Raw genomic sequence first — 22,702 nt, 5'->3', positions numbered from 1 at the left:
GATCAGCCTCGCTCGGCCTCGGCGCCGCCTGCATTCTGCGTCCACCTCCCTCCGACGGCCCGCCACTGCAGCAGCCAGCCCCTCCCCTCGCAACTCCCCTCGCCCATTCAGTGTCTTTTCTCTTGTGGGTGTGTGTGTGGGTGGGTGTGTGCTTTCTGTGGGTGTGCGCTCATGCTTGCTTAATTGACAATAAGATCTATCAGTTTGGGTACCTGCTACTGGAGGGGTTTAAATGAGAAACAGAAAGCAGGAGAGGCGGAGAGCAGAGCGGATGGAAGCAAGAGGAGACGGCTCTCTGGAGAGCGAGAAAAAAAAGAAAGAAGAAGAAAGAGGGAGGTGGCAATTTGGAAATAGACAAACCGGTACTTCATTTTAGCTAGAACTATCTGATAAGATCCGAAATTACATCAGGGAGATAAATATCCAAATCTTACAATAAAAAATATCCTAGTCCAGCAACAAAACATTGATTTTATATCAATTTATAATACATCTCTACATTAAGAAGCCTCACACACAGCAGACACTGTGTGCCACCAGCACAGATGCGCAGTTTCCTCCACCTAATTGCTACTGCACTGTAGCTCGCACAGCAGGAGAGGGGAGAAAGCCTTACAGTGATGGAGGCAGGAGGGAGAGCACATGCTATAGCAGCTCAGAATGTATGAACTGGTTACGCCGGAAGCAAATGGCTGCTGGTCTTCATTCTGTGTGACAATCTGACACACATGCGGCCCATGCATAATGCAGCACGGACCAGTAGTGTTCAGGTGGCATGGGATGGTAGAAAGGAAAGGGACCCCCACTTCTGCGTCACCATGCACTGTGAGCACATCCTCTCTCCATGAGGGTGAGCCCAGGCTGCTTCGCCCCCCCCACCCCCCAGCACATCACCCACCATCTCTCCTTTCCCACTCCCCCTCCTGTCATTGCAACAGCAAGCCTCTATAGGACGTCCAGCAAAGTGAACGGCTCTGCAGAGGATTGTCTACCCTTTGCTGCTCGTGAGGTTTTTGTGAAGAACGGAGGCAGATTAGAGACAAGATCAGTCTGGAGATGACAGAGGGAGTTGTTTTAGAGCCCTTTAATGAGGGTTTTCCTCCGATCAAAGCGTGAGGAGGTGTAAGGAGACGGGAGAACAAATCGCTGCCTTAGAGGGCGGACCGAGTCACACACGACAGAGGATGCAGATGTGGCCCTTTTCCAGCTGTCTGCTGTGACTGAGTGGTGCTTGATGATGCAAAGATTAGATATGCCGCTGTACATCAACAAATTCTTGGTGGGGCAGTCGGTGGAGCAGCTAAAGCCTTGCCCTGCTGTAATGATCATCTCAGCTCCCATCATTCGAGGCTTTGTGGCTGGACTCCTTAAAGTTGACAGACCGGACCTGAAGCCTTCAGGATGATGAGACGATGGCATGTGGCTATAGTGTACACATTGTTCTGTTTGTGATAGCCCCTCCTTGCTGCCAGGGGCTACCGGCGGAATTTGGCTATACACCGTTTGCTCAGATTTATCAGTTTTAGACATATTGATGTCACATCTTTATTTTGACATTTAAAAAATTTGAATGAATATGATTGAATGCAAGATTTTCAAGTAGACTCCATGGGATGTGTGACTATAGCGTGAGTCAGCGAGTGTAGGAATAGAAACGTGCACTTTAACCAGGAAAGCATGTCTCCGTGCAGAAGAGCCGACTCTCGCCATGAACACACTTCCCTGCATTCTCCACGCTGCAGCAAAATGTTTAACCCATTCACTGCCACAGTCCAACGTCCAAGCATTGATCAGTGCAAAAGGCAAAACCCAGTTGTCATTATATAATGGCAAGATTAAATGTAGACCTGTTCTAGATTAACAAATCTGTTTGCACACAGATTTGGACAACTGAGGTCACACAATTAAAACAATGCAAAGTAAAATGTCAGATTTGATGAATAGAAATCTGCCAGAGAACCTCATTGATACTCACACAGAATTAGGCCCATGTTGTCAGACTACCAACTGGTTTGATTAGTTAAATTAGATTGCATTAACAAACATATAAATAGCATATTGGCTGTTTGGAATCTGTCCTTAATTGCTGAACTCTGCTCTTGAATTTTGTTAAAACTCATATATAATAATTTCTGATACCTATAATTAGTAATAATCAATAAATGTATCAGCCCCATGGACAGGCTCAAACAAATATTATTTTTTAACCACATAGTAAAATAATCACAGATTCTAGGTTTGATTTCTCTCTGCACACAGTGTTCAGTTTTGATATAATATGCTCTGGATCGCAGTGAGGGAGAAATGTGCGGAGGTTTAACACCACGTGGGCTCATCTCATCAGCATCACAGTGCGAAAAACCGGCTGAGGATGTTAGGACTCCATCTCTTAACACAAAGGATGAGAAACTAATGACTGATCAATCACACTGATACTCTCTCTCTCTCTCTCCCTCATTTTGCAGTAGCTGGAACTGGTGTGACAGATGAGATCACGGCGACACACACTCCCTCACACACACGCACACACACACTCATTGAGAAGCTGGCGGATGGAGTGACTATCGTCCTAATTGATCTATCACCAAATGATTGATCCCTCACCAATCATCTACACAGGTCAGGGCAAAGACAAGCATTCATGTCAGAGCATGTTCTGAAGTGTGATAACAGGAGCGAGTGTGTTGATCTCCTTGATTGAATCAAAACACACACACACACACACACACACACACACACACACACACACACACACACACACAGTCTACACCCGTGCAAACAGATCTATGAGCGCTTGTGCTTCTTGCAGATTGGCCGCCGCTGCGCTGGGCAGACCCATTGTTCCGCGCGGCTCAGCGGAGGTGAGACACCGGCAATTAGAGCGCGTCTCCCCTCAGAGAATCACACGAGACCCCTCAAACATAATCTGACACGGCTCAGAAAAAAAGTCAGGGCTCTTACCGACTACAGTGTATCGATCCATGTAATTCAGGACGTTCCCGAAGCTGAGGATCCCGGCGGCGGCGGCCGGCGAGCGGCATTTCAGCAGCGCGGCGCGGAATTTGTGGCCGGGTCTGCAGGGGTGGAGGTCCGGGTTGGACTTCAGCGCCGGGCTCATGCTGCCCGACAGCGTGCGCACCTCGTCCGAACTGCTGCAGCCCTCGATCTCGCATCCATCGCTCTCCACGCACATCTTCTGGCACGAAAGATCCAGCGCAGGAATGATTGCAAAGAAATAAATCAAAAATAAGAGAGAGAGAGAGTGTGTGTGTGTGTGTGTTTGTGTGTGGAGGAGAGTAGTTGAAGAGGACCGGGCTCAGGTGGTGTGCGTGTGAGAGTGTGTGTCTAGATCAGGCGCAGTGGAATAGTAGTGTGAGGTGTTGGAGCGCAGAAGCTGCTCTGGTTGGGAACATATTTTTTCTCGCAGTGCGCTCTGACGGACGGGCTGTGCGCTCCTGAGTGTCTCTCTCTCTCTCTCTCTCTCTCTCTCTCTCTCTCTCTCTCTCTCCTCTCTCTCTCTCTCGCTCTCCAAGTGCTCCAGTGCAGGGGGGGGGGGGGGGGGGGGGCGTGACCTGGTTGTAAAAAAAAAAACTCCCCTTAACGAGCCCGCAGCGAATGATGGAGCCGCACCTGATACTGTGGAAAAACCTCTCTATTATTTCTAAGGAGCCCAACACTGGTGGAGAAATGGTTTGGGTGGGTGTGACTTTTATTTTATTTTATTTATTTATTTATCTGTCCTCCATCCATCATGTTTATGAGGGAGCAAATGACTGCTGCTGACGGCAGAAAATGTCATTACTCTACTGAATGTAGGTCACCAAAGTGTGTGCACAGACACATTTAGAGATCAGATGAAGCTAAAACACCATGATGATGTGCTCTATATGTATTTTTAGCAGAGGGTCCCAAATCGTCTACATCTGTGGAATATGTTATTTCTCCCGTTGTAAATCTGAAATGTTATTTTTCTTGATTCATCCCTGCACCTCGTCATGCTGACAGTTTCTGATTAAAGACAGGCTAGTTACAAGTTGAGTGTAACTTGTCACATCATGACAAACAGAAGCTCATGTGAAAGCAGCATAAAATAAAAAGTAAAATATGTGTGTGAGCAGAGATGTAGAGACAGGGAGGTCACTTGTGTGTGTGTGAATGTGTAACTAATCGATAATAAACAAACTGGAGACGATCAAATCGCTCTATTGTGTGGTGATTAGTTATAAAATAGATTGTCGTTTAAAAAAAGCCCACATTTTGACATTCAGCAGTGACTGTCAATGCAGTGAATCATTGAATGTACAACAGGAACAACAACAACATCCTCTTTTAGACAAAAGAGATAATCACAGCTTTACACCTTGTAAATGGAAATGAGAATGTGTTGAGTTATTTGACGCCACGTTTCAACCAAACATCCGACCTAACAGCTCCAGACCAGAGTAGCCTTCTACATGTATCTGTTCACAGTTAGATACAGTAATACCATTGCATGTTGCACAGCAGCCAGTTGATATTTCTGTGTGTGTCTGTGTGTTTGTAAGGTAGACCTGTAGTTTATGTTGATATGAAATCAATATTCTGGAAATATAAATTTGACTTTTTACTAAGTATCATTTAATTTTGTTTACATTCCATGGTGTGGTGCAAAATAAGCAAATCCCCACAATTGAGTGGTTCAAGAGCACAACAGAGGTGTGGTCCCCAAATGTATGTGGTTTGCAGCTTCCATGGAAAAAGTTAAAATAGAGGAAATAAGACAGTAGTTGCTGGAGATGCATTATTATGCCTATAACATGTCTCAGGGTAAATGCCTTCTTAACTTTTTCATTTAAGTTTGCTGGATTACACCCATTTACTATATGTTTACACCAAAGATAACAGCCATAAATAGATTAATCTCACCACTATAAAATACTTATTAGACCCTTGATTTCTTAGCCTGAAAGAATTCTCACTTGGCTGGAAAGCTTACTCGTAAACCATCTCTTACAAAACATCTTCATCACAACAAGCAGTTCGGGGTCGCAGCAGTGAATGGAAAATAAAAATTGAATGAATCCTACGAATTGGCCCTGTTTGTCTGTGGCATTCCCAGTGGTTACAGAATAAGCCCAGGAAACTAAATCCTCCGGTTTGGTTAAGAAAAGATGAAAACAATGTAACTGGCAGAGTTCTGACACTTTCAGCAGCAGCCACTGTCCCTGGCTTCATTACACTCCATGGCAGGAAGACATGGAAAAGCCTCTAGTGACTGCAGGGACTCTGTTCTTTGCTGGCACCAGAGTTGTGAGATGACAGAAGAAAATGACCTGTATGTGAACGACTGGGAAAGCTCCAGTCCTGCATGCAGATGGACGCTTCTGAGCCACCTGTGTTCTGTCAGGAGTGGAACTATCTCTGGCTAATTGTCAGATTACTGTGCGGTGTACAGTACATGATCAACTGTGTGTCACAAGAGGGATGAAGAAAGGGGATTTTATCATTCAGAACCGAGGATAGCATTCAATCAGAAGAGGCAGAGCAAGACAGTGCGGAGGTGTTGTGAGTGCAGAGTTCAGTGTATGTGTGAGAGGTGGGCGTGCGGAGGAGGCTCTACTGAAACAAGATTAGTTTGATTTTGCTGAAAACCAGAGGGGGACGCTGGCCAATAGGCTCTTGTGTAGTCGCCTAATTACATCCTGGTGAAGTCTTATTCCTCAATGAAACAACAGCATGAATCCATATGCTAATATTCCTAAAGTGAAATGAAGTCAATCTCTTTGTCTTTACTCAAACCAACAAAAAACATAAACAACGACTGGGAGATGGAAGATATATGCAGGAGAAGAGGGAGGCTGAATCCTGGAATCAATTAGGGAGAAGGCTGGTTGGCTCGGCCGTGCAGGCGTTTGGCAATGCAAGGCTATCAGATCCGAGGTATGCACTTAGTTGACCTGTATTGTTTCCTTTAGGATGAAATGAAAAAGTTCCACAGCTCACAAAAGCCTTCAAGGCATTTGTTTTGCAGCGCTACACTCAAAGCAATTATGTACTTACTCCCCAATAACTTTGATGTCTGAAAATCTGCTGTGTTTGAATCTGGAACGTATGATGCATGGAGCCGCCAAGCTGCTTTTGTAATGTTGCAGACTGACATCCAGGATGCAGGAAAAGAGAAGACTGCCAAACCAGCCAGAGGTCTCATGTGGAGCGCTTAGGAGGGAGCCCCAGTAAACAGTTGCTCCTGTCTCCCTCTCTGGAGCCCCCGCCTAGCCTCCCCTTTCTCTTGGATGTGCTTGATATGCTGCTCATGTCTGTGGGATCCTGGGTGTTTTTTTTTTTCTTGCAGAGTAGCCTGGTGGACCTGGACCTATCTCTCACATTATTCTACTATAGTGGCCTGGAGCCACTGAGTCACAGCCCCAGCCTTCCTTCCTGTCTCAGCTCTGGGCCAAGCCTCCAGTGCAGGATGGGAGATAACCCGCTAATCGCCGGGCCCAGTCCGCTTCAGGACGATAACGCTCTTTGCATTCTATCTCGTGTCTGCCAATAAGGTTTAAATGTCCCACTGACGTGCGTGTCTGTCTTGGTGGCACACACGTCTCCTCCTCTTTTCGCTCATGACGAACACAGTATTATGTATTATCTTTTTTTTCATTTTTTCGCTTTAATTTATAATCAAGTAATCGAGAAGGTCAGTAATTGAGTCAAACATGGTGAAATAAAATCTCAGTCATTGGTTTAGTTTTGTTCATTATTTTCTGAACTCAGAGGGTTTGGTTATTATTCCTGCTCCTCTGGTCTTCACATGTTGAACATGATGATGTTTTCATCTGATTGTTGTTGTTTACAATGTATGTAATGATCTATTTGATCCCCTATCTTAGAGATAAAGAGAATCTAAATTGAAACAAATCAACAAAGCTACAAACAATTAAAGCATCAAGGACTTTTTTATTGTCATCAAACAGCGTGTGATTCCCCCATTGTTTCTTCAATCAGCCGAGCTTACATCCACTTGAATAGACACATTTCCTTTTCCTGCACCGGGGACCAAGTGTCCCAGTTTCTCTGAGTACAATATGTGCAATACGTTAAAGATCATGAAGGAGCGAGTGAACGGCCCACTTCCCCATGTTTGGGAAAAAGTTAAGAAAAAAAACACCAGTTGTATGTAAGTATTTGTTCAGCTTTCTCTCAGCATTGAGTATGTTTTAATGAGTCGGAAGAGCAAATCCACCATTAACTGTCTTGTCATGTTGTTTTCAGTGTCCTGCCTTTGACGAAAAAAGGACAATATCAACATTCAGAATCCCGATGGAGTCATTTCTAGTTGCTATGTCATTCTTTGTATTCAGCTCTCTGGTCTCTATTGCAGTTCCATCAATTGAGTTCAATTGTATTCTTGCATAAGAAATGTTCCAGTTCCTTTCTGTTTGACCCCTGTCATCAGCTCATACCACCGGCAGAAATGGACTACTCAGTGCTAAATGAAGCATCTAACTAGACTCATTTCACATAGGTCAGTCAGTAGAGGAGACTCCATTCATTCATAGGAATTCATACTGGTTGTAATAGTCAATGGACTGATACCGATGAGCAAGTTTAAATGTTTCGACACCATGGCTTCACTGGTGGCTCACCGGACCACCCCAGTACGGCTCTCTCCACATGCATTCGTTTGTAGAGCCGGAGCCGTCTAGGCTTCAGTCGATCTCAGGTGTGGGCTCTGCCATCCTGACCTTCGCTCATCCGCTGTGACCTCCTGACCTCTAGACTGTCTGTGCCTGACAGTAGCCTGCTGGTAAGATACCCCCCCCACACAGAACTCAAGCAACAGAATGTCTGGTGGCAGAGCAGCTGAGGATTTGAATAGATCTGGCCTGATGTCTCACCTTCTGATCTGGGGGGCTATGCTGTGACTATAGAGAGAGAGAGAGAGAGAGAGAGAGAGAGAGAGAGAGAGAGAGAGAGAGAGAGAGAGAGAGAGAGAGAGAGCATCAACTTAGTATAGTGCTCAGGGGCAGACACAGCATCTTTCATCTTTTCATTTAATTATTTGTTGGACTGCTCCATCCAAGCTGGACTCCACGGTTCTGGGTCATCAGACTGTCTGTTGATCTGTCTGGGAGGTACAGCCAGCTCGACTCGACTGTCTTCCTCGATATCATCACTCGGCTCTCTTTGTGTTTGAATCATTTTCCTCCGACTGCATTCTTCACGCAACCCGAAAAACTCACGTCAAGCTCTGCCTAACTGGAGAAATTTGAGCTACCGTGTGGCTGCGACTGATTTGCAGATCTGGTTCTGTTGCTCATATTTATAGGCTGCTTGGGTCTTTGTAATTACCCCATTGCCATGGCTGTGTCTTTGAATCAGCTCTCTGCAGCCCAGAGGCCACAGCAAGCCTCTGGAACAGGAATGCTAAATACATAGGACCAGAATGTGCATATGCCATTATAGGGCAAACCTCCGATTTGGCTGCATTTCCTTTGCCGTCCACATTTGTACTTAAATGTTCCAAACAAAAGTTATTTACTTAACAGTGAGAAAAACCTTGACAGCCTTCCATCAAAAATCTTCATAATAAATATATTGATGTAATATCTTTCACATATTTTATACCGGGACATTTTTCTATTGTGTTGTGTTTCTTCCAGTAGTCATCATTTAGCTGCATCTGCCTTATTTGCATTTCAAATCACCAAACGACTGAGTTAATTAAAGCCACAACAACTCTAAACTCTTACACGTGTGTTTGGATCTTTGTGAATTATCCCCCCTAACAATCCAATCAACACATTTCATTGTGCTGTGCGTTTTATGGAAAAAACATGAACCGCCCATTGCTGCATATAAATAATACAACTTTGAATTGCAAGGTCCATATTCTCCACTTCTCCTGTTTCTGCCCGGACTCTTCACAGTTCAACAGAGAACATAGATTTGTCCTCATCAGCTGAGGGGCACAGACAGGGGGGCCTCTATGATGTAATTTTCCAAATAAGGGGCAGTGCAGAAGGTGCACAGGGTTCTTCTTCCGTATGATGTCATGTCACTGCAGCAGTTTGCCGGCGATAAGGAGAGAGTGCGACTTCACATCCACAAATGTGGTCTCACGCCTCTTATCAACTTTCTGTGGAAGGGTGAGAATAGCGCCAGCACGGAGTAGATTAACTTGTGTCTCCTCTTACAGTAAGTTCACATGACGCACACCAGCCATTTCCTGGTAATTATTGATATCAAGACGGCGTTCTGATTGTCGCCTGCTCCCATGTTGTGTCCAGCAGCATGTTGTTCGGCCATGTCCAAAGTACGGCTGTTTTCAGGGCTGAAATGCTCCCCATCCCTGAGTAAACACCGACTGTATCCGCTCTCCCCCTGGCTCCTGGCTCCGTCATTGATCGGCCTGGACCATTTATTAGCCATTGTGACAGTTTCCTGTGCAGTCAGGGTCGACAGGGGGAAACGGAGAGGTATGCAGATAGAGTTCGCCGAAACATGGTGCACAACAACCATTGTGTTTTTAATTGCAGGTTGAACCGTTGCCTCTAGAATGTTTTCCACATACCTTTTTGTGTGCGTGTGTGCTTGTTTGTTATTCCACATGCATGTACTGCCTACCAGTATATTCCCTGGGCATACAGACTAATCGCACAACTTCTGGAAAATGACAACTTGAGGCTGGACAAATGAAGACAAAAGGAAATACCAGGAAACTCCGACACAAATGACAATGACTTTATGTCCTTGAAGGGCAGCATTCATCTTTCTGTAAGTGTCCAGTTCAGTTCAACAGTTTCACCTCTTTGATGGAAAATATTTGGTCAGAAATGTCACAACTCAGCATCCTGAGAAAGACTTGGCTCCACTCAGGTACAGTCAGTCCTTACCACTGGAGCCTCGGGTGAAAACCAGCCTGGGCCTTTTGCTGCATGTCCTTTCTCAGTCCCAATTATCAAGATAAGCAATAATATGATGACAACCCAGCCCAATTATCCATTGACCTTTTACCTTTACGTTACAAGGGCAATGACCTCTGACCTCCCTGCTTGGTTTACTCCAGCACTTAACAATGGGGACACGCCATGACATGCAGCTGTTTGGGATTTAACCGGAGACGTCCAGACTTTTCTGCTGCAGCTGTCAGAAGAGTTTACAGATGACAAGCGGCTGTCATTTTGGGTATGTAAATATGTCCTGTTTGTCTGCTCTGTGAACGTCTAGCGTCTGAAAAGAGCAGACAAGTTCAAGACGATGACTGATTCCACCCGTCAAGTTCCCTGAACTCAGCAGACGGGTCGCGGTCTCACACACAGAGTTTAGGGCTTTGTGACACAGCACAGGTGTCAAAGGTAGACACTTCATACGGGTGTTTAACATGGCAACGCATCACATAGACGACTGCAAGGGGCATCCATGTCAGTTTCATGACGGGATCCTCTAACGGCTGAGAGAAGCGGGTTAATGAGTTATGTATTATTATGTATTATGAGCAGAGCTGGTGCAATCATCCAAAACTGCTGGATTTCAGTCTGCTCGAGATACATCCCTGTTACACGAGCCTCATTGTAGCATTTCTCACACTGATACAGCACCGCCATCTTGTGGTCCTACACGTTCACACACACACACACACACACACACACACACACACACACACACACACACACACACACACACACACACACACACACACACACACACACACACACACACACACACACACACACGCATGCACACAAACACACGTACAGTGGATAATCCAAAAACTCAGCAAACTTGAAGTGTTGGTGTCAAGAGCAGCAGAGGAAACCTTCAGTAAGACGTATTCACCCAGAGACTCTGCTTGTGTACGTGTGTGCTTCTCTTTCTAGGGGCCAATTTTGAGTAAACACCATCATTGTGAGGACATTTTGACTTTGTGGGGACATTTTGACTGGTCCTCACGAATTCAAAGGTTTGTTTGAGGAGCAGTGAGACGTGTTTCATCACAGCTCCATGGTGAGTCAAAGACTGCAAGTTCATTAGACATCATCGGCCAATATTAGCTCTCTGAGTTAGTTTGCTTGCACACTTGTAGCCAATGAGCTAACTGAACACTTCATTATTTTAAGTACTTCTGATAGAGTTAAGCTTCATGGTGAATTTACGGTACATTTATAGAGAATGCATTGGAGATGTTTGATATCTCCATAGATGGATAACTGTGTTTTGAGGAGAAAACAGCTCGGTGTCAGTGAGAGTCAGATCAAAATTCCTCCTGAGGACAGCATATGATCAGATTTTAAACGCAGGGTAGCACCACTGAAATGGAAAATGAACTCAGAATTATGACATGGATGTCCAGCTGCTGTTCCAGTAAATACAGAGAGTAGAGAATGAAAACTCCTGCATCTTCAGCTCCAGCATGGGGTCCCTCAGGTTGTCATTAGGAGGCAGCAGCTGCATGAGACAGTCATAGATGAGGAGGTTCACCTGATGAGCGGTAATGTGCATCCTCGGGCAAATTCAGCATATTCTGCCCGGGGTTTAGGAATTAGACTGAGCAGGAGAACTGTGGCCACATGAGCATTGAAAGGTGTCAGCAAAGTTCAGGAGAATCGTTGAGACAAGAAAAACAAGAGGATCTGTTTGCAACCATTTCTAAATCCTGGTGTCAGCAAAGCAGCTCTCTAGAGGCAGAGCTATCTCCTGAAATGTAACGGTCAACAACTTCTGCTTTCAATGTACTTACAGGATATATGTAAACCCATTAACTTTTTGATGGGTCACCTAAAAGAGAAACTTCTGTTGTTGACTGGGACTAAACCGATATATTAAAACATAAGCATTTAACTTTGAACTATACTTCACAGTGGCCCTCAATGGGAGGTAATATTTGAATACAGTAAGAGGGTTTGTGGTAGCCCGCTTCCATTTTGAAATTACACAGAGGTGTGGCAAAGAGGAACACCAGTTGTGACATTACTGTAAAGATTATGTTCCAAATGCATTTGAATTCAAATTGAGGGAGTAGATCAATGATTCTCAAACTGTGGGGCGCCCAGCTCGTATTTAGTTTTTTTCCTTTCGCCACTTCCTACCTCTGTGAGATTGGCTTTCCTGCTGTTTCCTCTCTATAAACAAATACAGATCTGAGCTGGACATTGAACATGAACATAGTGGCAGTAACAAGCCTGCAGCCCCGTTTTGAAAAGATGTGCGGGGGGGAAACAAGCTCATTGCTCACTATTAGTGACGACAGACTCAAAAATGGATTTCATGTTTCTTGCCAAATAACTGCAATTTTTTGTTGCACTTATTGAACTTAAGTTGTTATTGTATTGAGTGATACAGAGACCTAAGCCCTCACAACTTGTTTGTTAATATTTTTTTTGAACAAAGTTAACTTGTTTTGTTTCTTTTAAAAGATGTGAAGTGGAAATTCGGCTCATTGCAGCCTCGAGCCCTCACAAATGAAGAGACTTCATATTTCGTACCAAATACCTGCTTTTGTTCTGTTGCACAGGTTGCACTTTGCTGTTATCTTTTATTGGAAGTGATTGCAATTTCTAGTTGATTTTTCTTTATGTTTAATAAAATAATGTTCATTCAACACAATCGAGGTAGAAGTTTGAAATAATCTTGATTATTGATTTGAAGTCGTATTGGCCAATCTTACTACAGAAGGCATTTTGCCGAGACAGTCATACACGCTGTTCTCTTCTGTAGTTCTAGTGAATGAGTTAAACAGCTTTGGAATTTAAATTGTTTAGCACTTTTTAACATAATAAATGTTTTTCTGGCAATGTTGGATCCTGAACTGTGTGAAATAGCCAGACCAGATGCTATGCCTGTTTAAAGGGCCTCAGAATTCACTTGCATCTGTTAACTACCATACCTTGAGCTTATCTGGATATTAGGTGAGTCAAAGAAATAAGATCAAGTGCCATAAATAAAATAAAATAAGAAAACATAAATCTTTAGGTTGCTGTTTAGTTCTAGTGCAGTGTTGATGCAATTTCGTATTAAAGCAGTAATTTAACTGGAGGACACCAATAAATAAGTTTATCACCTACATAAGTGACCGGAGTGCTTTCTGATGCCGTAAATATGAAGAACATGAGAATATTCCAAGAGTGGCTGCAGCGCAGATGAGTGGTTCCACATTTGGCACCTTGTCCCTCCACCATCTAGCGGAACCAGCGCCAAGACCCCCCGCCCAGAATAGCTGCCACAATTGTCACAGCACCAACTATATAACTGAGCAGAGACAGACAGCACTGTTCAAACTCTGTTGTGATTCTGAGGGAAATTATGCAAATGAAGGGAGATACAGTTCAAAGGTCATGCTGCACCTGTCTGTTGAGTCACAGGGCTCCTTGTCACATGGTGGCTGGATTCCCTGGGCAGCTGGAGCTCTATGCAAAAAAGTTTGCATCCAGAGACCCTGGGCTGTGTTGGCAAAGGCGTCAGTCATGATGGCGAGTGTTAACAACAAACAACTTTTACTAGGATCCTTGTAACAAAAGAAGATTGGCAAATGTTAATCAAAGATTATATCTTAATAAACTTTGCTCAACTTTTAGCAACCTATTGCAGCATTAACAAGAGCAAGACTGATACAATTGCCTGGTTAGTTCATTGACTGATACGAGCTTATGGCATTTCACAAAAACAGTGTGGAAAATGTGGAGCCATTACCTTGTGTGTCCACTAGAGAGCATACAATGTCCCTTTTTTTTGTGTGTTAAAAAAATAATAATAAGGAATTGCCCTGATGGTCTGCACTGTGGTCGCCTCCTCCCTTATCTGTGAGTGACTGTGTGAGTGAGTGAGAGAGTGAGTGTGTGTGTGTGTGTGTGTGTGTGTGTGTGTGTGTGTGTGTGTTGCGTGCCAGCGTGTATGTGCATGCGTATAGATGAACCCTTATTGGTGTGGCATGCCTGGGATGAATATGTGTTTGTTTGATATGTATGGCAGGTTTGGGCATGTATGTATGCATGCATGTATTTGACCAGCATGTCCGCCCTGCATGATTCCCGCCGGCTTTTCTCCTGCCTGTCGGTTCAGTGACTCTCGCTATTCTAAGACCGGCTTCATGTACTCCATCAATACCCGGCCTCAACAGCATCATGTCCTACCACGCTACTAACAAAACTACTCCAGAGACATTTAAAGATCTTCTCTGGGATTTTCTGCAACTCTCAATGTTGAGCTGTTGTCTGAGTTTTGCATTTGGGTCCAATTCCTGCTCCAGATCTAAATTATTTAAATTATTTGCAACATTTGCAACCAATACATGTGTTGACCATAAACTCCTTTACCAGGCAAAAGCATTTATACCGTATTCATTTCAAAGGCCTACTCTTTCAGAAGATACTTGATGTCCTCCTTGGTTTCCGATGCACCTCTGGCTTGGTTAGGGACTAAGAAACCCACCAATATAATTGCCAAGGCACTCAAGACCGGAGGGATCTGATAGAGAAAAATGTTCGGGTAACCATCTCTCTATTTCCATCAATTAACATTCACCTTAATAAAAAAGGAATATGTTCCCACCCTGAGAACCCATCACCAGTCCCCTGTGGGAGAAGTCATCCCTTCACCAACTATTATCCAAGACCACATGGTCAAAAAAAGAAGGAAAATCACTTAAATGTCAAGTATTGGCAAGTGAAAGCTTTCAGTTTATTTTAGCACACACTGAAAACTATTTTGACTTGTCGCTGCACTGTATTATCTACCTGCATATTTTCTTTCATATTCAAGTGCTGCATCAAATGTGGAAAATACAAACGCTGAGAGGCGAATTAATTAATTTCATCGTTTATCATCTCTCTCCTCAGCTATTAAACAAATTAGTCTCTCAGTGCAATTTTGTTTATTTCACCTTCAAATCCCAAAAGCCAGAGCTTCATACTGAGCATGCGTCACAGCAATCCATGCTTCCAGTTGCATTCACAAGGTTTAGTTGAGTTTGTTTCTATCCTTCCAAAAGCGTATAAGGTGAAAAACACACAGCGCATGATGGTCCCTTGACCCCCACTAAAGAGGTCACCGATCGAGGTAGAAAGTATGAAAAGGGTGCTTTGTCCTATCCTGGACAAGAATCGCAATAACATCAGAAGCCAGAGGATCTATTAAATCAAGAATGCATTGTAGAAGCATTTCAGCAATGTTGAGTTACAAATTCACCATTCCCGCTGCCCAGAACAGTATAATACATCTACAATACTTACTTGAGTACAGAAGAAACTGCACACCACAACAGATCTATTTACTTTGATGACTAATATAATATTTGTTTAAGCATCTATCTAGCATAAGATCGACATGACTCTTGCAATGAATAGTGCAGTCGGAGGTGTAGCCAGGAGGTGGCAGTAATGCGTCTATACGGATGCCTGCCGTTGTAAAAGTTCAACGAAGAAGAAACCGCAGCAGTTGCAGGAAAAGGCGACAGAGAAGAAGAATGACGAGAATGTTAAACGGAAAATAGAGGGGACGGAGAACAGTTGAGAGAACGTGAAACTAACGCTTTTACCTCGAAGCATTGCCATTTAACACAGCTGCATCGCATTGGCCAAACTATGAGTGAGCCCCAGTCCGTGCTGTTACTCAGGAGACAGCTTGCAGGTAATTGAACCTTGGTGTTAGCGGATGCTAGCTGCCGAGCTAACGATGAACCCCAGCCGTTAGACGTGATTCAAACGATGGTGCCGGCGCAAAGTGTTTTCTTCAACCTTCCACACTAACGTCCAGGTCCCATGACAAGTGCCCGTCGTGAGGGTGGTCGCTGTGGATGTCGGCAGACGCTCCCCTCTCCTGACAAAGACACACACTGTCGGGACTCACACCGATTTGTGTTTCGACTTCGCACACTGATCTCAGTTGAAAGCCGCTGTCAGAAGTCCCAGTACTCTCTGCTAGGTGCTAGCATAAAGCAGTTAGCCCAACGTTAGCCTCTAGCTACCTCGCCTGGCTCGATGCGTTTACCTACCTTTTAACGGACGTAACAGGCGTTTTTGGATTTATTTTACAATGTGTGTTTACTGAAATGTAAACAGCAAGGCTGTACCTGTCATTTTATACATAAGTATATTAAACGTTTCACTAGGTGACAAAATTATCTTTGCTAAGTAACAACTGAATTGTTGACATATAGCCAACTCGAGCTGTAGGCTAGCGTTAGCTGCTGTCACTGTTGTTAGCTTCGGCACGCCAAGTTAACAAGCTAATGTTAATCTCCTACTACCTCTACTCTATATTTTAGCTGAGAGTCAGCTTCTAATTACATTTAGCTACTCTATTATAACCTACTTTCTAAAAGCAGCCGAGACGAACAGGTATCGCTTAAGGTTTGGGGGTTTGTAGCCCTAATGTTACCATCTAGATTTGTGCTAATTGTAAACTCAATGTGCAAACTGTCAAACACCGTGTGTTCCTTTGTAGTGTTCAGGTTATTGCCCACATTATGATGGGTCATTCTCTTGGATTGATTTGAATATTTTGACATTATGATTCAGCAAACAAAATGGCAGGAATGGTAGCTTATGATTAGTATTCCATTAACTTCGTATTCATGCTTTTCATTTTGATTTAAACCGTTGTGTGTCCTTTGTTGTACACATACATTTAAAACCCTAAAGTATATGATTAGGTGCTCTGCAACCCACTAAAAGCCTTCACCTGGAAGTCAGAGGCAGTTAGTTTGAAAGATGGCTGGAGATGAATGAGCAGAAACAAGGCAGAATGCAAGTCAGTGTGCCAACTAACTGAAAAAAGAATTCATATATTGAACACCCATGATGCACCTCTGCCAAGGGTGACCAATGAATGTGTAATGGGTTATATTTATGGTTCATAATAATATTTAGGAGAGGTCGATATGCATCAAAGTACATGCAAACAGATTTTTGGAAGAATTCTCAAATGCAGTTAATTATTTAATCTGCATAATTTAGATATGAATCAGTAATTGTTACTGCATGTGCTAACCTTTAAGGAATCTCCCCCATAGTTTTTCAAGATAGTTAGGAGTAGATATATTTGTTATTCACACCTAATAACAGAATTATGACATCTCAGGGCAAATCAGCCAGGTGTTAAATAAACTTCAGCCAAATTGAAGGGAATATATCAATATGATTTACTTGGGGGGTCATCTTGATATGTTGCATACAAAACTAAATGAACATTGGCTGAAGTAAATGGATGAATTAGGTGGAAGATGGAATTTATGAGAGTTGTGGTGAAAGACTTTCACCCTCTCTATTTTGCAGAAAAGGACGGCAAACTGCTCCCTTGGATCAGTATACTAACACCACTGATATAGTTAGCAAGGTATTTGAGTATGTGATCATCCTATAATGGAGTATTAAAGTGGTGTGTGTGTGGTTTCAGCAATATGCTGCTGGTTGTCTTCTCAGCAGTCTCCAGAAACTCTTATGAACAATTGACAGTCATATTTTATATGCCATTTGTTTTTGTATCTAGAGCTGAACAAAAACCCAGTGGAGGGATTCTCAGCAGGCCTGATTGAGGATAGTGATCTCTACAGATGGGAAGTCCTTATCATTGGTCCTCCAGATACACTGTAGTAAGTCTGTCATGATGTAAAGATCTGTCCTTATGTCTGTTGTTTCGTTTTATTACATTTGTTGCTATGGATGTTCTGAAATTGATTTGTATCTCTGGTCTTTTCTCTTCACAGTGAAGGCGGTGTGTTTAAAGCACACCTGACATTTCCCAAAGATTACCCCCTCAGGCCACCTAAAATGAAATTTATCACAGATATTTGGCACCCTAATGGTAGGTTCATGATTACCACACAGTGATAGTTCCCTTTGTTTGTAGTTGTAGGTTCCATCAGAGAGGATTTTAGATGTGTTTACCACTGTAGATTCAGAACGATTTCACAAGAGTCGACCTCAGTTATAATAGAGTAGATTAGCATCAGATTAGGATTTTGTATTTTTAATTCTTTTGGGTTTTTAGTATTATTATTTAATGAAATTCAAATGATGGTATGTAGGTATGCACTGAAAACAAACACAATGTTAATGTACTGGAGTGGCCGAGTCAAAATCCACACATGAATACAGTTCACTGTTTATGGTAGGCCTTCAAAATTGTTGTCATACAATTTATAGAACTTTAATAGCTTTGCAAGGAAGAAACGGGAGGTGTTGAACTATCTGGATTTACAAAGCTGGTACAGACCTGCCCACATCCTGTATGTTTAAGGCTGTAGTCAAAGTTCCCTCCTTTAAAATATTTACTCAGTGGAAGCAGGTACTTTCCATAAGAACTTCCTATAAGCAATATCAATGAGTTTGGTGACTGATTGGTTAAATATCATATGTAAATGAGCATTAGCACACATTTTACCTCAGGAAATGCAATTGACATTTTCTGCTTCATAAGTTGTGTTCTACATTTTTTTTTTTTTTCTAGTTGACAAAAATGGAGATGTATGTATTTCTATTTTGCACGAACCTGGGGAGGACAAGTACGGCTATGAGAAACCAGAGGAGCGCTGGCTGCCTATCCACACAGTGGAAACCATCATGATTAGTGTTATCTCTATGCTGGCAGACCCAAATGGGGACTCACCAGCAAATGTGGACGCTGCAGTAAGTTTACTTGTGTTGATTAGAAATGGTAATGGTATGGATTTTGTTGTCACTGTGATGATAAAGCAGCAAATTATCTATCTCTCTATCTCTATATATATATCTATCGCTCCCTCACACCGGCTCAGCTGAAGTCGCTGACCTGTGTGTGTCAAACATAGAGGAGCAGTAAATTACGAACAGAGCCCATAAAAACTGTAAAAAATATATCTTTATTACCTTAAAACATGTATAGAAAGCCTTGCATATGCACTCCTGTCACTTTTAACAGCAAAACAAGAGTATGGTGATGACCGCAATTAGTCCAATCCCGGGGTAGGCATCACATGACCCCGGTTATGTCGTTACAGTCACAGCCCTAGTGCTGGTCGTCTCACAAAACAATATTTTGGCAAAGTAACAGATTTCTGTAAAATAATTAACTGGTTTATGTTTTTGATGTCATGCATTTAAAAGTACATGTATGAATGAATATATATATATTACAATTATATAAGAATTAAGTATAAATAATGCAATGGGTCAATATTCATATTAATACAATACAGGGATACATGCACTGCGTTCTTAACCTATAACAGCTTTGAATGGTCTTTATCTTTTTTCTTCTCTGCAGAAAGAGTGGAGGGAGGATAGACACGGCGCATTTAAAAGGAAAGTTGCCCGTTGTGTACGAAAAAGCCAAGAGACTGCGTTCGAGTGATATTTCGTGAGGATGTAGCTTCAAGTTTTCAGGGCAAGTATTCTCCTTTTTTTTAGGAAACTTTTAACGAATGAATAATAACTAATTTAAGCTGTATGGAAGTGGCAGCCTATCACACCTGGTAAAATATAATGCGAGTTTAATATATTCTTGACTTGAATATGATTCCAATGTTGTGTGTCTTTATTGTGGAAAGTGTTTATGGTCATTAAGGATGCTGCACTTTGTTGTGCTGTTTAATTTACTCCTTTATTCTCGGGCTGTTTTTGGTTAATCTATACCTTCATTAAGAATAGGGTTGGTTTCATTTGTTTCTGAAACACTTATCTCATTTGTTGAAATCCTCTCCATATCCCGAGAGCTTTCAATAAATGACGTGCTCTGAAAAAATATATGCCTTCACAGGACTGTAATAAACTTGGCCAATCATTTCATGCGAAACACTTCTCTTAGTAATGAACACCTATGTAAATAGTTTCAACATAAACTGAACATTAGAAATCTCATTATGAAAAGATTACATAGAGTTCACACATTACACTACAGTAAGTATTGAGCAGAATTTGACCTCATGTAGATTTGTCGTTCTGGGGATTTGTTGTCTTGAGTCCATAATTATACATCCTTTGTTGTTGACAGTTGTCGGACATATCTGCAGCTGTCAGGTTAATCAACATTGTTTTTTTCCCATTTCAGTAATATTTATGTCTGAGCAGCTTGGCCATGCAACTCAGTTATCAGTTTCCTCAATTTTTTTAGCATGACAGCAAAAAGTTGTGCTTTCTTAACTCACACCTGTAGAATCGATCAGGGGTTCTTGAGAATGCCGAACTCAGTGGCAGCAGCTCAGCTGCAAAATCTCATTCACCAAAAAAAGTCAGATCTACTCCTGCCGCCCCTCTAGCACCATAATGCAGTCAGGTGGAAAAATGTAACACATAAATCCTACTGCAGAATCACAGGTTCTTGTTCACAGGACTGGTGTTGATCCTTACTACCAAAAACTCTTGACGTCCTCGTTGGTGTCCTCTATGTGTATGGCCCCACTCCTTTTTTTTTCAGTTTTCCGTCATCACGTGTTAGAAACGTCTTCAACATGCACCTTATCACTCAGTACCTTATGAGAAGAAACTCCAGAGAGAGTCCGGAGCCTCTCACTTGGGCGTTTGTGTCACATACAACCCCTTAAATAATGTCAGGAGATTATCCTGAGTTCAGTGCATGGCTGAAAGCAGCTTAACATTACAACAATCATTCAAGTTCAAACATCACCTGAATCTGTTTGACAAGTTCTACATCATCAGCTTCTGTTTTGGAAAAAGCAGACAGGTGTTGTTACTATTGGGTTTACACATGATAATGTGTGTTGTTGGTCTTAATGTCTGTGTGTTTTCCCACAGGTCTTAAATTGAAAATCAACATGGCACTATTTCCTGCACTCTTCCACCCGCCTGGCTTGTCCTCCTTTGTTTTGGCAGGAACAGACTGGCTACTGTAGGCTACAGTAGACCGTAAAGGTGACTACCAAGGCTGACAGAAAACCGCCAAGCAAGTGCCAACTCAAAAAACAAACAAACCCAGAAGATGATAAAAACACTTTCAAGTCTATGAACTGCTCAAACATTCAGGAAGATATTGTAAAGACATGTATATAGGACAGACGAAACCGGATAATATATAAGCTCCCTTCCCATCCATGAAGACACTTAGACCAAATGGATAGCGCTCGTTCTGATAGATTTATTTTTGACCACTCACCTTCTCTCAACTCCAGCATGCATTAGTTCTCTTCAGATTGTTTTGTCAGGATGTCTTAAATCGAGAATTGTGATCCTGTTGGAGGACTGTCACAGAGCAAGAGCTTGAGACATGAACTGACATGACTGGTGAAGGGTTTTTCCGAATTAGAATACAGAGCTGTTCTTGTTGGTTCTTTAACACTCTCAGAACTTAACAACGTACCTGAATGATTTCGTTTTTTCTCATCGGCTCTAAGTCTTACCATCATACTCTGTTGACTTGAGGAAGGCGACGTAACCCTTACCTTACATACCTTTATGTGCATGCTAAATTTAGTTAATCTTTTTTCAAAAGTGCCTCCAAATAAAATGCTTGGCCACTTCACCCTGCATTGAAAAAGTGTTTGTAATGTTGAAATAAGATGGAGAACTTGTGTACCACCTATGTATGAATTTAATGAATTGCCAGTACACAGGAAGACTATGATTAAATACTTGGTAACAATTTAGTGTAGCAATAATTCCCCTTGTTTGAATTGTACACAGATAAATGTTTTCATATCCTAAGACAATTTTAGGTCCTCTCCAATATTATATTCTTTTAACAGCCTATCTTTTCCCTGTCTGTGTTTTCCTTTTGTAGGAGTTGTTATGCATGCATTATCTTACTTTTGGGTTTTTGTTTCTGTCTTTTTTTTATGGGATTAAGTTTGAGTGTTTGTGTATATAGTATGTGTGCCCATTTTTGTTTTGTCATGCCCTGTCCTGATCCACGGTCTCATGATTATTCTGCTCGCTGAACGATTTTGGTTTTGCCTAATGTACAAATACAAATTACTGATGTATATTTTCATGTTATGAAACCTGTTACGTGTAGTGAGTTCTTCAAAGATATGAATTCTTTTTCAATATTTACTTGTGTATTTAATTCCGGTGTGTTTGGGGTATCGCATGAATATCAATGGCACTGATCAGAGCACATGCCTCTCCCAAGGCCCAACAGTTCTTTAAATTTTAGATAAGCTGCACCACATCTCATACACATGTTTATCATTTCCCAAAATGTGTCTAAGTTTTCTTTCAGCTGGGGGATTGTGCCAACTTAGTAAATGTAGCGTCTTATCCTCCTCAATTTTTGTAAACCTTGATGGTAACCAACATATTTTACTTACATTTGGGTTCCAGAGAGTCACTGATGACAAGCCACACAGCTAAAATACTCATCCTCTTGTTCAGCCAGGCCCCTAAACAGGTTCATCACTATCAACCAGGGAAGTTGGAGAATAACTATTGAATCCCATTTGCTTTTCCTGTGTTTTTTTATTCGACATCAGGGGATTTTTATTTATTGCTTTGTGAGGTAAAGCAAGACTGAACCCTTTTATATGCGGTCTATGGTCTGAACATGACAAAAGATAGGAGCCATAATTCTGCCACACAATGTGTCTGCAGTGATTCATTTTTCAAGGGAAAGCTTTATAAAATAAACTTAAGATTATTTCCACCCCACCTTCAGAATGAACAACTACTTGACACCAAATGCATTTGGAGTATTCCGGCTGTTTGATTTATTTTCATGGCCTGTGTTGGGGCAATGCCAGAAACACCCATGACTATAATTCTGTAGCACAATTTTACAATGAATTTTTGCATACTCT

General features: G+C 42.3%; 2 protein-coding genes across 3 annotated transcripts in view; one reads left to right on the top strand and one right to left on the bottom strand.

Moving 5' to 3' along the window:
- The window catches only part of spns2 (SPNS lysolipid transporter 2, sphingosine-1-phosphate), a 66,804-nt gene extending 63,309 nt beyond the window's left edge, over positions 1 to 3,495 (bottom strand). For both annotated transcript variants that reach the window (XM_053441210.1, XM_053441208.1), the window contains exon 1: positions 2,962 to 3,495. In XM_053441210.1, the coding sequence (XP_053297185.1) occupies positions 2,962 to 3,193 (232 nt within the window). In that variant the 5' untranslated portion in view covers positions 3,194 to 3,495. The remainder of the gene's footprint in view (positions 1 to 2,961) is intronic.
- Positions 3,496 to 15,384: 11,889 nt separating this feature from the next.
- On the top strand, positions 15,385 to 21,955 carry ube2g1a (ubiquitin-conjugating enzyme E2G 1a (UBC7 homolog, yeast)). The gene is made up of 6 exons (XM_053441207.1): positions 15,385 to 15,603; positions 17,464 to 17,566; positions 17,681 to 17,778; positions 18,424 to 18,602; positions 19,219 to 19,338; positions 20,706 to 21,955. The coding sequence occupies exons 1-5, from the start codon at positions 15,558 to 15,560 to the stop codon at positions 19,303 to 19,305; spliced, it is 513 nt and encodes a 170-aa protein (XP_053297182.1). The 5' UTR covers positions 15,385 to 15,557; the 3' UTR covers positions 19,306 to 19,338; positions 20,706 to 21,955.
- The last annotated feature ends 747 nt before the right edge of the window (positions 21,956 to 22,702 follow it).

Source organism: Pleuronectes platessa, chromosome 15 (assembly GCF_947347685.1).
Source record: "Pleuronectes platessa chromosome 15, fPlePla1.1, whole genome shotgun sequence".
Lineage (NCBI taxonomy): Eukaryota > Metazoa > Chordata > Actinopteri > Pleuronectiformes > Pleuronectidae > Pleuronectes > Pleuronectes platessa.
Note: the sequence above shows the minus strand (reverse complement) of the source record. Positions and strands in the feature narration are given on the sequence as shown.

Excerpts from the sequence above, each read along its gene's own strand:
- ube2g1a (XM_053441207.1), top strand. The coding sequence starts at position 15,558 with ATGAGTGAGCCCCAGTCCGTGCTGTTACTCAGGAGACAGCTTGCAG. Across the intron at positions 17,567-17,680 it reads GGTCCTCCAGATACACTGTA|TGAAGGCGGTGTGTTTAAAG; the intron begins GTAAGTCTGTCA and ends TTCTCTTCACAG. Across the intron at positions 17,779-18,423 it reads AGATATTTGGCACCCTAATG|TTGACAAAAATGGAGATGTA; the intron begins GTAGGTTCATGA and ends TTTTTTTTCTAG.